The following is a 16,170-nucleotide window of genomic DNA, read 5'->3' as shown; positions in this document are numbered from 1 at the left end:
GAGGGAGGCCGTTTCGAGCGAAGAAAATGACTGCGCAAGACCCGGGGAGTCGGATAGTGGTGGTCGGGGTGGGGATGGGGTTGTAATGCTGTTGCCATATTTCCGCTAAATTGCTCAGCTCGGGGATGAGGTCAGTGGAGAGTTGACAACCGCGGCGTGGAATGGGGAAAAAAAAGATGCTGGGAGGGTGGGCTGGAAGTAAAAGAAAGGGAAATATTAGCTGAGGGGGTCAAAGGTGGCGGGGAGGACAAAGGGAGAGAGGAGCGGGTAAGCGCGAGAAGAGACGAGGCGAGGGGTTAAAGATCGGTCCTTTTGTGCGGCGCGTGGCCTCCACTCTTATAAGACTGTCCGCGGAGACATTAGCTCGTCTTGGACAGGTGGGGAGCGCCGCTCCTGATTGCCGGAAGACCGTGTATTGGGGCCAAAAGGCCTCGTCGCCCATGGCGGCGCCGTCACAAACATGAAGGCTTGTATTGTCACTTAAGGGTCTTGGGGTTAGAACCTCATGATACGCTCCTGCTCAGACCCCGACGCCTGACTCGCTTTTTGTCTCCCCACCCATGTTGTCCCGGCGCATGCGCAGCGAGGACCTGGCCGGCGCTCTGGACGCGGCGCTGGAATGCCAGAAGCGCTACGGACACCTGCCACGCATCCATGACATCATCGTGGGCCTGGTGGAGAAGGGCGACTTGGAGCTCCTGCAGAAAGGTGACGTCTTTTGACAGTGTCCGTCTCTCGGGCTTGCAAAACAACATGTTTCTAGACAGCGATTTCATTCAGATGGATTTAATTTCAGTAGCTCAGACTACTCTAAAGGCAGACTAGGAACTGACTATCAAATTAATCACCATTTCGGTCTCTCAGGATGACTTTGTGTCATGTTTTCGGAAGAAACTTCCTGTCCAGGAGTAGTTTCTGGTCTTTCTGGGCCGATGGTTGTTTTCATACATGATGGACAGATTAACCGAATAATCCAAACATCACTGATAAAACGATAATTGTTTGACTCCCTGAAGGGCTCTCAGAGAGGGTGATTATTGCAAATTTCTATTGGCTTTTCGAGGAACCAATAATTGATTTCAATGGGTGAGACGGCTCAAATAGCCCATGTATGGTCTAATGGACGGTCAGAATGAAGCATCCCTTCGTCTAACCCTCTGCGCTCACACCAACTCACTTCCTGTCCTCTTCCCCCTCCAGCCATAAACCTCTTCTCAGGTCTTCCTCTTGACCTCCTTGTCTGGCAGCTCCAACCTCAGCCTCCTTCCACCTGGATCTTCACTGTCCATGTTCAAATCGTCTCATTATTACTTCACCTCCACCTAACATGTGGTCTCCCCTCTGATGGACTCCTTCCTGATCCTCTCCATCCTCCTCACTCCCACTTTCTAACATCTATCACATCCTGGGTGGAATTTTAGCCTTCAGCCATTTATTTCTGTGTGTATCCGCACTGCATTTGCATAAAACACAATACAAGCCGCAGTAACTCCAAAGAGTTATTAAAAAAAAAAAAAAAAAAAGGGTCAGTCCAGATTCGAGGGGTCGCTCCAGGGTCGCGTTGAAGCGCGCCGCTTGATCCTGTTTCCTGGCGGCCTTGCCACACCGCCGTCGATGGTCGTTGGTGTTGATGCGCCGGAGGGCCAAGTGGCTCTAGAGGGTGCGGAGGTTGAAACCATGCAGTGGAGCACCTCTTCATCTCCTTCCCTCCCGTCCCTTGCGTGTCCCCCCCCCCCCCCCCCCCCCCCCCCCAGACAGACCCTCAGAGCTGCTCGCCGTCTGACAAAGAGGTCCAAAGCGCAGATCCTGGGAAATTAACAAACTATTCCATCTCCTATGTGATGCCATCAAAAAAAACAACTCCTGGCACGCTTGACCCGAAGGCTTTGTGAGGAAAACATGGAGTGCCATGAACCCCCTCTCCGCTTCGAGAAATAAAAAAAAAAAAAAAGTGAAATCCCCTCCTCTCCTCTCCCCCCCCCACCACCACCTATCCAAAATACACTAAAAGCAGGACTCGGCTTTTCACAGAATCTCCGCTCGCGTTCGACCTTGATTCAAGTTGAAACATCAACAGCCGCCACCGCCGCCCGAAAAAAAACACTTTTGAAAGTTAGAAGGCTGCGCTTGTTTTGCACTCCAGCCCGCAGGTCATGGAAAAGAAGCCCCCCCTTCTGCGCGGGATTTCGAGCACAAAACCTAAATTTTGTGTGAGTCCCCCCTCACCACCCTCACTCAGTCATATCAGGACCGGGTATTCATTTGTCCCTTTTGCTTATTCACGTGACTTCGAACCTCGAAACCGAAAGAGAGATGGATTACTTTTTTTTTTTTTTTTTTTTTAATTTTCAGCTTAGTTTTGCTGCATGTGCAGGTCCAATTGGGTACCGTGTGTGTGCGTGCATACACACACACCTGTTCTGAAGCTGCTGGGCTGAGATAGCACGTATTGCTGAGCAGAGCACTCCAGCATAGTTTGCCAGGAGGGCTTATTCTCCCTTTCGGGACTCTCATGTTTGTTTGTCAGCGTGCTTACGGCGCCCGCCGACGCAGAGGAATCACAGTCAAAAGGATGAAGTGTGTTTGTTGACCTTGCCGCCGTTTTTCATATTCACGACCGTCCCCCCCCCCCCCCCCCCCCTCCTTCTCCATCCCCGCAGCTATGGACTTTGTGAGTCAGGAGCGAGGCGAGATGACCATGCTCTACGATCTCTTCTTTGCCTTCCTGCAGACGGGCCGCTACCGCGAAGCCCGCAAGATCATCGAGGTAAACACTTGAATGAACGCGCCCGCCGCGTCTGAAAGTGCATCTGCAGCCTGATTTTCAACGAGCCAGTCGAGTTGTTTTATCCGTAACACACACGCCTTTTTATGAAGAACACACACACACACTTTAAAACATCGCGATACACCAATATTATATGAGGCGTGGAGTCACAATCCTGATGATTTGTTTTTTTTTTCTTTTTTCCCAAAACCAGAGTGCACTTTGCGGTCTCCTTAACCGGCTGCAATTTTGGAAGAAATGCGATGTTATTTTTGAGATTTAAAAAAAAAATGTTTTTTTAAATCCTCGGTTTAGGTTACAGTGATCAGCAGTTGGGCGTTTTTAAAACAAGCAAAGCAAAGGATAAATTAATGAAGCTTTTATGACGCATGTTTGTTTTTTTGTTTTTTTTTTGCAAAAGATCAAGAACACATTAGGATATGAAACCTCTGTTCTCTGATGAGGCGGAGGGACTAAAAAAAGAAAGGATGTCATCTGCCAAAGAGCCTTTTCTCCATCCCGCCGCGGCTCGTGGCAAGGTCTTGTTATCGGAGCCCCCCTGACCTGAAAAATAATACGCGCATATTTATACCTTTTGTCATCCGAACGCAGGCCCTTTGGATAAGCTCTTTAGATTAGTGTGTAAGAGAGCGAGGCCGATAAGAAGCGATTTTCACATGGATGAAAGAAATATATATATGAAGTCTGGAGTTGGATGGACGGACAGAGGGATAGATAATAAACAGATAGGGGGATGAGCTGTGGCAGGGGTTGCGGGGGGCCAGGCCATTACATTGTCTGATCAGGATGAGAACAAAACCGAGGGGGGGGAAAGAAAAAATACCTTCGCGCCGTGACGCCGCCACTCTCGTGTCCCGGCCTGCACTAAGAGAGGGATTTGTCCCCTCTTGAGGATTTCCCAACCCTCTTAAATGTTATCGACGTGCTGTTATTGTGCCTCTCATCCCCCCCAGACCCTGCCGGATTGTATGTTTGTCATCCTCCTTATGACGGAGAATCAGCCACATTCGAGCGGTGTGTGTTTGCGCGTGAGACCGGCAAAGCCTCCCCGGTATCGTATTGCCGCTGAACGCATTCGCGTAGATGCCGGTGAAAGGCGTAGGTCGGACCGGGCGAATTTCCACGTTTTGGCTCGACCCAATCGCTCCGCACGTTAAATCCTCGGCTGCTAATCACTTAAAGTAAAGTAGCTTCTGTCTCTATATGAAGCTGACGGGTCACACCCTTCGTTACGATGCTCACGTGAGACCGCTTTTAAACTGACAACGTGCTGAATCTAAACTTCGGAAGCCCCAGGATTGGAAAGATGCCGACTGAAACTTTTTTTGGAGGCTTGCAAAACCCGTCCCGCGGCTACGGCTCAGTCATTGGAGCGGGTATCCCTCCAATCAAGCGGTTGGGGCTTCTGTTCCCAGCTACATGCCAAAGATTGGGTAACCCCAAGTTGCTCTCAATGGCCTGGTTAGCATCTCGCTATATGTGCGTGGTGAGTGTACCAACAGGAGAAACTGGAGAAACAGGAGAAACTGGTATGGTAATACTTTGACTTATGAATTTAACTGGTTCCGAGCTTAATGCTACAATGGGTTGCTAAATGTAACGTGCACTCTTTGTCATACTTTATGTCTAAACTGCATTTATGGACAGAGTGAGACCACTTGTCCATCAAACCGTCCTCAACCGGCTCTGAGCGACTCTTGGGACGCCTCGACGGTTGACGTTTCCGAAGTCACGTGTACAAAATCCCCGTAAACTTCTCCTGCCTTCTGACGGACGATGGTCTCCTTCACTGTATCTCGCCCTCTACCACTTCTCCGTGTCTTCATGAACAAGTCTTCAACTTGCACACCTCGCTTGTGTTTTTCTTGATTTTCTCAGAGCCACCTAGCGGCGGGCGGCGTGTCGGACTGGTCCGCGTCAAACGCTCACCCCGCTCGCTCCTAACTCAGATCTCGGCTCATATCACAAAGCCAAAAAAATCAACCAGGCGACAGCTCGTATCTCTGAAAACTCGTAAGTTAACGCTCTTGTCATCCAAGGTTCCTCAGTATTCTCTTTGAGTCCCACCCTTAGCTTCCCCTCCAGCAGAGATCGGCATCGCGCTTTATTCGTCCAAATCCCGTTCTCACTCGATTGTTAAAAGGCCTCTGATCCCCCTGGACCGTCTACATCTTTTAATACCGGAATGATGATGAATAAAGCCCTCAGGTGATGGAACTACAAAAGAAAACTCATCCCACATGCAAACATTCATTCACAGTTCTACTTTTTTTTTTTTTTTTTTTTTTTTTTTTTTTTACATCCCCCGCCGGCATGTCAAGTGGCAGTCCACAGAGTAGTGTCTCTCTTTAGGCTGTGTTTGGTATAATTGGCAGCTGATTAATCACAGCTAATTAAATGTAATGATAGAGAAAGGTGGCCAATTTTGTGCTAAATGGTCACGGTTAGATAGAGGATTGTCAGGTGGCCGGGCCTATTATCGCCAGACGTGCGTGTGTGCGCGCGCCGTGGTCAAGGTTAGGTAGTATTGCTAAAGAGTGGCGGGCCATTATGTGTTTTTGTGTTAGGGAGAGGGGTCCGGCCACGTCGGTGCACGCGTACGTGCACGTGGAGTAAGTGGCCGGGGGGTGATTAGTGGAATTAGGACATTAGGAATTGAGATGGAGAGGGTTTTGTTAAGTGGAGGTGAGGAAAGGTCTCCTCTCTCTTTTCCACACATACATGTAAGGATGAGAACAATCCGAAGGCTGCATAAGACGGATGATAACAAACTGAGAGTTTGTGTTTTTGGAGCGTTATAAATATTTGCCTCCCCCCTCCCCGACCGCCACATTATCTCCTCTCGCAAAGTGTCTCTGCCAGTTGTTGTTTTGTTTCCACTCCGCGTTGTTTTTTTGGACTTCCTACCGCGGATTTTGCCTCCCGCCCAGATTAGGGAGATTTGTCCTCGCGGATTGAGAATGGCAAAACGTATAGGTGTGTGTGGGTGTGTGTTTTTTTTTTTTTTTTTTCTGCAAGCGGATGTGCAGAGAGAGAGAGAGAGAGACAGAGAGCTGCTCTGAGCCTGCAAGATTTCACCAAGTAAAGGGAATCGCGAGGCAAAAAGATGGGGCACTTGCACAAGGCCTTAGTCTCTAAGAAGATTAGACTGAAAAAGAGAGAGAGAGGGAGAGAGAGTGCAACACATTTTAATTTGTCCCCGGTTGGGCCGATTGGGTAAGAACATAATGCCTCTGCCTGGGATGGACGGAGGGATTGTGGGGCCGGGGAAAAGAACGAGAAGGAGCGGGGGAGGTGGCGGGGGGGATTTGGAAGAAGAGGCAGGGATTGCGAGAAGTGGGGATTGAGGGGGGAAAGGATGACGCTCGGCGGACGAGATGAAGTCGGTCCCGTCTTGACGCTCCTTTCTCTAACCGTATGACGGGAGACCCATCAAAGAGGCAAGCGGGGATTGACCCCGTTGACCCCCCCCACACACACACACACACACACACACCCCTTCTTTCACCACGTTCAGATTACCAGGAAGAGCGGGGAGAGCGGCATCGCTCAATCCCGGTCTTATTCAGATTGTATCAAAGCCCCCAGGAGACAGATGAAATCCTGATCACTGCTATTCCGCCACGATAATCATCTCGTCACCGCACATATCGGGCTAAATCTTCACTACACGAGACCGCGGATCAATCTATGTCAGCCCGTGTTTGACAGCCCGCTGGACGGACGCACTACACGTCCACATGTCCTAAAGCAACTACATATCTGCAGGTTTTGGACACGTAGTTTTTTTAATCTGGTTATTTTTTTTGGGTGGGTGGGGGGTATTGTTGAGTATTCCTAGTAGTCCATCAGTATTCCTGCCATGACGCCCTTGGCGATCTTTTATCACAAAAAAAACAAACTGAAAAAAATCCTGCTTGTATGTGCCATTGACGTCACCCTTGTTTGCAAAAAGACATTCTTATAGAAATGATTAAAAAAAACGTAAATAAATATACTCATTTGACACTAATTGTCAGACACTTCAGGTCAGTTTGAGAGAATGACAGCTTGGAAAATTTTTCATGCATTCATTCATTTAAAGATACATACAAGCATTCACTCATCCATATGTCATATAGATAATATATACATGTATATAAGCATTCACTCACTCATTCACACGCCTTATAAAGACACGCATATGCGGGCCTTCTTTGGAAGCGCTAGCCGCTGCGCCTGGAAGTGCATCATCTGAAACATATTTATGTAATCCTGCTTGAGGATTAACATGTAACTCCACGCGTGTCTGTTTTGTTTTGTTCCAACATGAATGGCAGCTATTGTCACATTGTCATTCGCGCTCCTGGAAAACAACTCTCTGTACTTGATCTTGTTTCCTTCTTCCGAACGGCTAAGAGAAAGATGCGGCGTCGAGATATTTACAGGAAGTCCCGAAGCTGCTTACTCTCCTGTCATATTCCGGGCCGACATCCATCCCGAGGCAAATTAATCTGGTTATGGGATTAACCGCGGCTGAAACGGGGATTTGAGACGACAACGTAATACAACGGAAAGTGTTATGAAACGGGAATGAATTTGGCATCGGCTGGCTTCCCGAAAATAAACGGGGTTATGGTGACCACCCCGATAGGGGCCGGACGCGGGTCACGACCCCGCCGCGAAGGCCCAGACACTGGTCACGGGTGAATTGTTGGTTATTCATCCCGGATAACAAAACCGCTATCGATCAGCGGAATCCGTCGTTTTTAGAATAGAACTTGAATATGGCGCTCCCGGCTACTCTCTTTACTAACATCTCAAAGTAAATAACAATGGAAGTCCCGCTGTGTGGGCACAAATTCCCCGAGCTGTGCTCCTGTAAACACATTTTACCGAGAACCAGACGGGTTATTTGTGCGCCGAAGCGTCGTCTTTCCTTTGCCGCTTTTTTTTTTTCACGTGTTTGTGTGTTTGTCCTCCCAAGGCCAGACAAAGACAGACTTTACATCTGTCGTGAAAGTTTTTTAAGTCGTATTTACAACGAATCTCCCGAGTCCAGGTCGGCTTCATCACGGAGCACCAGCTCCCTCTGCAGACCGACTGCGACCGGCGTGCCGACCCCCCAAAATTGATTTTTATATAATTGACACAGCTGCTACTGGCAGGGTCTCAGATGCTCTTGAAGCCAGATTATAGGTTTTATATAGTTTTCTGTTTGACGTGTGAAAATCTTTCTTTTTTTTTTTTTTTTTCCTCCTGAAAGCAGATAACAAATTCTCAGAATTGATACAAAAATTAAAAAAATATTTTCCTTGATTTTTTTTCATTTTTGTAATGACTTTTTTTTTTCCTTCAGAAAAAAAAAAGAAAAATCCCCACAGTAACTTGTGAATACAGCTTTTTCTGTAAGCGAATCAAATAATTAGATTTTATCGGGAAAATGTTTTTACACACACACACACACACACACTACCTTCTCCCATTCGTGGAAGGTGTTAACTGTTGGCTTTATATAGACTGATGCTGTTCTTGTCCCACTGGAAAAAATAAAATAATAGATAACGGCGCCTCCTCTTTGTTCCTGCAGACCCCCGGACTGAGGGCAAGGCCTGGACGCCTGCAGTGGTATGCCGAGAAATGTATTTCAGCGAACCAGGTAAGGCGATCAAGGCCGACGAGACGGCGAGCGAAAAAGGAAAACGACATTTCTGGCATTCCAAGTGAGATTGTTCGGCGCTGCGTCTTGTTTACATAGATGGAGTCCTTGGAGCAGATGGTGGACATGACAGCCAAGCTGTTTGAGTGCGACAGAGATGAAATGTATAGTTACATCCTTCGCCTCTGCAGTAAGTGTGTGTGTGTGGTCAGGGTGGAGGTGAGGGGTGATCATCAAGCCTAAGGAGATGGTGCGATTGCTACGGTGGAGAGCGGAGCGGTAAATAGTAGTGATTGGAGTGTCACCCCGCCTCAAACACGAACGCGCTCCGGTGTGTTTTCTGAATTACGGAATAGTCAGGGGGCCGTCGTCTCGCTTTCACCTCGCCCCCCCCCCCCCAACCCCCGTCACTCACGCCGTGGTTTTTCCAGACGAGACAAACAACTGGCAGAAGGCGGACGCGGTGTGGACCAAGATGCAGGAGGAGAACATCATCCCCAGGGAGAGAACCCTGCGCCTGCTGGCAGACGTCCTAAAGAAAAACGGCCAGGAGGTGCCCTTCGAGGAGCCCGAGGTAAAACGGCGGCTCTGCCTTCACGCCTTTACATGGCGCTAACAGTCATTAGACAGATCTGTTATTCAGAAGAATAATTACCGGGAGGCTCCTGGAGGGCAGGAGGGGTCGAGCAGCAAGGAAGCAGAGGACAGAAATCTGAAAGCTCTGATTGTCAAGAGCACTGGAGGAGTACGAAAGTGCCCGAGGTCAAATGTAGGGCGGCCATGCAGAACTGATGCACGGCTCTGAGCCGCCGACACAAACGTGTCATTAACTCCGGGAAGAAAAGAAACTGAAAGGATTCATCCGTAATCCACCCGTAGAAATCCAGAAAGGATTGAAATCGGATTTTTGCTCGGTTAAAAAAGTGTCATTGTACGATGCATCCAGAGATGGTGTTTTTAGTAATGAAGATCCCGGAAGACACATAAGAGTGAAATACCAAATTAGAAGGAAGAAAAAAATATCCATGTTATCACACTGAAAGATGTCTTTGCATATCCGGCCCCACCTTCTCAAAGCGGAGGATTTTTTTTTATAAGCCTCTACTGTGTAAAAGCCAATCCTTTTTATTTTTTGGCCTGACAAAATCCAATTGATCACTCGGTAACGAGCTTAATCGTGTTTTGTCCCCTACCGTCATGTGAGTGGTGTCCTTGGTAATTAAACAGAAAAAAACAGTCTCGTTTCACCGCGAGGCCGAGTGAATTAAACGGCGGTGACGCGGCCGCACAAATTGCATCGATGACAGAAACGAGGCGGTAAAAGGGACGGCTGCGTCAGGTGGTCATCGTAAGCCACTAGAAACTTTGCCGCGAGCCGAAAACAGTTCTGCGAAAAAACCCAAGGCCCAAAAACCCGTCAATGCGTGCCAAGTGCCTGATATTCACTGGCGGTCGACGAGCGCCAAACTTGGCTAAACATGAAAACTCAAGCTGCGCTCATTTAAATACGAAGTAGTCTCATTCCCACTTGACACCGCGGGAATAAAACCGTCCCTCGCTGAATAGATTAACTAAAGAGCAAGTTGACCTCACCCCCTGATCACAGGAACCGACCCCCTCCTACCCAAAACACACACACACACACACACAAACCTCAGGAAACTCTTATCAGCTCCTCTTCATACCCCCCGATCCACCCGGCCCCCCTCCACTTTAAGCCTCTGTTCATTACAGCGGAGGAAACAGGATTGCAGCTCTGATCTGAAGTGTGGTCAATCAGAACCGGCCGGCCGCTTAATCTGTAATGCCAGACTAATTTAGACCGCGGCTAAATGCCACCATATGGCTGCCACTGAATGCCTGACACCCCCCCCCCCCCCACACACACACACACACACACACATACACCTCCTGCAGACATATAGTCTCCCACCCTTGTCGTTTAAAAAGATTCTTTTATTTTCAAAAAACAATCAAAACTGTCCTCAGAACATCTTAATCCGAACAGTCACTTTAAAAAAAAAATGTATATTATATAGTATTGATTTAAAGATATTTTGTATTAGAAGAAGTTAAACAAATTTCATGGATTGTAAAAACATAAAACATATCGCTGAATTACAAGTGATCCCTCGCTATAACTCGGTTTACTTTTCACGGTTTCGCTACTTCATGGATTTGCATCCTGCATCGTGTTCTGCATTCTGATTGGCTAAAAAGTCACTCCGCCTCTTCTGTATGTACACGTACGTAAAACAGCTTGCCAAATTTACATTACGTACGTGCAAATTCTCTCGCAATTTTCTCTAAAACCCATAATGTTGACAAAACGCTCTGGACCGACAAAAGCACCTACGGCAGGGCCCAAAAGGCAGCGGAAGATGCTATCTATCGCAGATAAAGTTAAACTTCTGGACATGCTAAGGGAATGTAAAAGCTATGCGGCTGTAGGTCGGCATTACGGAATTAATCTTCCGTTCGTTCCATAAAGAAGGAAGTAAAAAACATAAAGACGACAGCGGCGATGTATAATAGAGTATTTAATTGTATAATAATTGTAAAAAAAAAAAAAAAAGGTTTCTACTTCACGGATTTTGCCTATCATGGGTTCTTTTTGGAATGCAATCCCCGTGAAAAACAAGGGTATACAGTATCCCGCTTCAGGTTTTGATGTGTCTACGCCACGTTTAAAACAAATAATCACATATGTCACACATGCTTTTACAGCTCAAGTCAGTTTCTATCTCTGATAAGAAAACCAGCATGCCGTTATTACAAATATGACAGGAACCACCAAAAAAAAAGATAAATAAAAACACCCTTAAGCTATTTTGACTTTGCGGGTTGAGTAACACTGTTGCTGTGCCTCGGTGTCGGCGCGCGCACTGAGCATGCTCCAACAGCCCCCGGCGTGATGAGACAGGAAGTGATTGCTGTTGCCTGCAGCGATGCACTTGCTGACCCTTTGGGGCTCTCGAGTTGACACCCCCGCTCTTGCATACACACACACACACACACACACACACACACACACACACACACACACACACACCTTTAAACACATACACTTTTTTTTTTTTTTTTTTTTTTTTTTTTGCCCCTTGGGTGCCAGACCTAATTTGCCCCCAGCCAATACAGCTTAACCCCCTCCCCTGGCTGCTACACGGGTGACCGAGCTTCAGGGGGACCCTGCCCCTGCCCGCCCTGCATTATTGCACTGTCATACACACACATACACACACCAGAACACAGCTGAATATGTATGAAGACTTTTTTTTTTTTTTTTTTTTTTTTTTCCCCTCTTCAAGGCTCCGGAGGCCCGAAGTAGCCGTGTTTTGATGGAGCCATCAGAGCGAGTTTTGAGCTTTGTCCTCTCTCCGGTGTTTCTTACAGACCTGGTATGAACAAGCTGCCAACACACCGACGGTCAAGGCCGAGCCCCCCCCCACCCCGGCCGAGAGAGGCCCCCAGTACCAGATGCGATTAATGGCGCTGTGCAAGAAAGGGAAAGGCAAAGGTAAGCTGCGGGAGACACAGATCTGATCTATTTATCATTTGAATCATTTTATTTAAATCATGTTCATACAATCTATAATTGTGATTTTATTTATAATTATAAAAAATATTTTTCTATCCTATTTACCTGTGTCATGTTCAAGGCCCATAATGGATGGATCGATGGATTTGCATCCTACTAATGTGCACCTGTTGGTCATGCTTTTTTTTTTTTCTGTTTTTTTTATCCATTACTGATACTTCAGTCGGGGGTGGGGGGAGCTTTGGAAACCAGTTTGCAGCCACCGAAATTGCACCCATTTGAGACACAGTGATTAAAAACAGGAGTTAAATGCATGCAAAGTGTACAGCGCTGGCTTTGGAACTCATTTTCAGGGAGGAATATGGATTATTTTAAATGTAGCGACTTCCATTTCCCATATTTCACAGATGCCTCTTGCAGTTAAAATGTTAAAGCCTCCCCGTGAGCAGGCACTCTGCAACGGCAGCGTGGGAACGTTGCTTTTCAAGGGGGCAGAAAGCCCATCTTAACGTGGGCGGCTTTCTGCCTCAACCAAGAAAGAGACGGAAGAGATAAAAAAGGGGTGTGTGATAGAGACAGAGGGGGTGTGAGGGTCAGGGTCAAATGCACACAGATCTATTATAACACATATCAGTAGCGCTGACAGCTACACGGTGATAGCCGAACTGAATAATAGCGACGCGCCATTGGAAGCTGGAAAAGGCTAAAACTGTGTTCGGGATCCGTCACCAGATCCCCTGCGAAGTCCAAATTCAGCCGTGCGAAGACCGACCGTCTGGCAAGCTGCTTGAAAAGCGCCGTCACTCTTGAGTCATCGTAGCCTTTTTTTTTTTTTTAATTTAAATTTCAAATCCGAAGAAAGTCCCCGGTGCTATGATGTTTGACATTCCTCCCCTTGGTCTCATTGTCTTGTCTCTCCATTGTTTCGCTCTGGAGCAGCTCCAGGGGACGGGCTTTTGTTTTTTTTTCTTTTTTTTTTTTTTTCCTTTTCCCGGGCCTTTTCCCTGTTTCATACAGAGGTGTTAATTACAGCAATTTAAAGCAGCGCAATTTAAATACGGACGAGATAAGCCGCCATTCAGTTAGAAATGACCAATGTGTGTACAGCTCCAGGAGTGGGACCTCCATTTAGCCAAGTGAAATGAAGATATTAAGATGTTGAAGACATCATTGTATCTCACAACAGTGGAGGTCTTTGTGAAAGCAGATTACTTTATTAATCCAATAATACGAAGATTATCTCAAATTCTGCTTTCGTTTATCCTGCCCAACCTAAACCTTTTTAATTCCCCCCCCCGGCAGAAGCCTACGAGATGCTGCAGGAAGCCGATAAAAAGGGCGCGGCGTTGGGACCGGCGGCGTTCGACCACGTCATCCGCACCCTGTTGGCCGGAGGGTCCATGGAGGACGCCATGGCTGTCAAGGACATGTGAGTGTCCTTCAAACGGAGTCTTCAAGCATGACCTCTGTGACGGCGAAAACAACGTTTTCAGGGTGCGGACGTTCACTCTTGGTGGTGATTCCTGCACATGGCTCATGTAGATCAATCAGACGACCCGTAGATAAGCAATCCAAAATAATATTCTTATCCGGAGGCACTTTAGTTCGGGGTCAAGGGAGACTGATGGCATTTCACACGTGTGCGTGGCATAAGTAGTCCTTTCTGACTTTTTTTTTTTTCTTTTTTTTAATTTCTTTGCTGAACCTCTTTAAGTCTCCAGGCGTCGGTCCTGTTAATGTCGGTGTGTTTGGTATTTTAATTGATGTGCATATTTTGTCTGGGAGATTATAATCCCCTTCTGGAATTGCCTTTTTATTCCATTTGGCGGCTTGTTTGTGGCACGAGTGCTTTCCAATAATTGGCGGTGCCCCCTCCCCCCCCCCGACCGTACTACAGTGGAACCTTGACTTAGGAGTGCGTCAGGATCAAGTTTTCTAAGAGCTGAGCCCAATCGTTTTTTTTTTTCTTTTTGATTTGAGCTCGGATCTGAGTTAGTAGCAAGCGGGATGAGTGTTTGGCACCGACGTGGCCGCCGCTGTCCATGAACTGCCGTTTGAAAACAATCGGACCAGTCGGAAAATCATGGAAAAAGATGAGTGAGGTCTGCATGTCATGGACTCGTCCATGATGAGACGGAGAAGCATGTGGATGAGGCGTCCAAAGTGTAGTTCGAGGCCGGTCGGGGTCGATGGTTTTAAAAAGAGGAGCGAAATCACTGCGTCAATAAATTAATTTGCAAGTTACATTTAGTAACGCAGTGTAGCCTTAAGTGTGTATGCAATAAGTTAAGTTAAGCGACGGAGCAGCGAATGAAAAACTCCCCCAACCTCCTCCGCCCATATCCGGCATCTTTGTCCGATCTTCGAGGTAAATTTCCTTCATAAAACAAATTTATTTCTTTACATTCTCTTTAACATGTATTATTGTTTTTTTTTTTTTAAAAAAAAGTACATTTTTCTTTTTTAAAAACACATAACCAAAACCACAGGGCTGGAACGGATTGATGGCGTTTCAGTTCATTTTAATAATTTAATTTTATGTATGAACAAATTGAGGTATGAGCTCTGTCATAGAACCAATTAAACTCCTAAATCAAAGTATTATTTGTACTTCGACACGATAATCACAACCCCCTGCTTAGCAAACCTTGGAGGTTAGAGAGCCACGGTCAGATACTTCCCACGGCGGCGAAAACCTCTCGGACTCAACCATCAGCACCATCAGAAGATACCATAATTTCCGGACTATAGATCGCACCTCAATATAAGCCGCACCCACTAGCCGATCGCTATCTCGGGCTTATTCCTGCGCACTAAAACCGTCAAAGTTGTCTTTTTCGGTGTCTGAGTTGAACGGACTCAGAATTTCCCGGTCATTTCATCGGTCCGATGTGACGAGGAGAAACGTTTTAGCGGCGTGAAGCCCGTTAGCGTCCCCCCCCCACCCAAAAAAAGTCCATATATTAGCCGCATCGTTGTTTACGTGAAAAAAGTCGCGGTTTATCGTCCGGAAATTACGGTACTCATATCGTGCTTTGTTTATTGCGTCCAAATTGGGAAAAAAGGCCTTTGGATGCAGCTTAGACGTCAGAAATCCCACATCCCCTTGTTTTTCCGAGGCCCGCCCTGCGGTCTTCTCCCCACATTTTAAGGTGCTTGTTTTTCGGGCGATAATCTCCGTGTAATTCCTCGCCGGTGGTCAGGAAATTTGTGAATGTGTATTAATACGCAAAAGAGCAGGCGGGAGGCATTGGTTTTACTTCCACATCACCCGGCGTCATGGCGTGTCCTCAAAACACACTGGGGATTACTGGACACATCGAGTGCGAGCGCTCTCGGACACACACTCACATCTGCGGATTAGTTTTGAGTTGTTATTCCGTTTGTTTATTTGTTTGTTTTTCCCCGGGAAAGCAGGAAACTGCTCGGAAATCTCCTTCCAATTAGTAATGTATTGTGCGCGTTCGTCCATTTGCCGAGAAAAATGCGAGCCCACGAAATGCGAACCCCCCCTTTTCCCTGTTTACTCCCATCTTCTCCTTTTTCTTTATCTCAAAAACAGGCTTTTTAAAGAGAAGATAATAATGCAATGATACACTCAACGACTGGATGCAATTATTCATTTGCATGGGGGACGGGGACATGTAAATACACCCCTCCCTTTTTTTTTTTTTTTTTTAAATATGTTTTTGAGTCATTTTCACGCTTTCGTGTTATAAGAAATAATCATATCAATTTTTTCGATCTGCGTTTTTCGACGAGCGCCACGGAACACAAGCAATAAACCATCTCGGCTCGGCGTTTTGAATTGGTTTATGGCCCCCCTGCCGCCGCCGCCGCCGCCGCCATCCCCCTTCCTTCCCCCCCCCGCCGGGCTAAAAGCTTAGTTTATCCACGCTCTAACCGAGAAGTGAAATGAGCTGAGGAGAGAGCGGGAGAAAGATGTAAGGAGCTAAAAAAAAAAAAAAACTGGAAAGAAGGAGAGAGCGAGGGGTGGACGTCTAGATTTAATCATCGGCGGGGTTAATGAAGACACCATAGGCATTAATTCTGTGTATGTGTGTTTGTTTTTGGGGGTAATCTGCACAGAATTGAACAGTGGGGTGCTTATGGCCAGATTAAGAGATTGGAGGGGGGAGTGTGACGACGATGAGAGCGGCAGCCGCTGGCCGAGGGCACAACAACCCCTCGAACGAGAGAAAGGCG

The 16,170-nt window shown here is 47.0% G+C and overlaps 1 protein-coding gene across 1 annotated transcript in view; it reads left to right on the top strand.

Annotated features, from left to right (window-relative positions):
• lrpprc (leucine-rich pentatricopeptide repeat containing) overlaps positions 1–16,170 on the top strand; it is a 55,250-nt gene that overhangs the window by 28,919 nt on the left and 10,161 nt on the right. Inside the window, exons 24-30 of the mRNA XM_086172719.1 lie at positions 584–708; positions 2,661–2,767; positions 8,358–8,426; positions 8,526–8,616; positions 8,858–9,000; positions 11,820–11,943; positions 13,267–13,393. Of these exons, the coding sequence (XP_086028845.1) occupies positions 584–708; positions 2,661–2,767; positions 8,358–8,426; positions 8,526–8,616; positions 8,858–9,000; positions 11,820–11,943; positions 13,267–13,393 (786 nt within the window). The remainder of the gene's footprint in view (positions 1–583; positions 709–2,660; positions 2,768–8,357; positions 8,427–8,525; positions 8,617–8,857; positions 9,001–11,819; positions 11,944–13,266; positions 13,394–16,170) is intronic.

The sequence above is a fragment of the Fistularia commersonii genome, chromosome 2, assembly GCF_037954325.1.
Source record: "Fistularia commersonii isolate RoL2024-O1a breed Wild chromosome 2, RoL_Fcom_v1.0, whole genome shotgun sequence".
Lineage (NCBI taxonomy): Eukaryota > Metazoa > Chordata > Actinopteri > Syngnathiformes > Fistulariidae > Fistularia > Fistularia commersonii.
The sequence above is the reverse complement of the archived record's forward strand: the minus strand, read 5'-3'. Positions and strand labels throughout refer to the sequence as shown.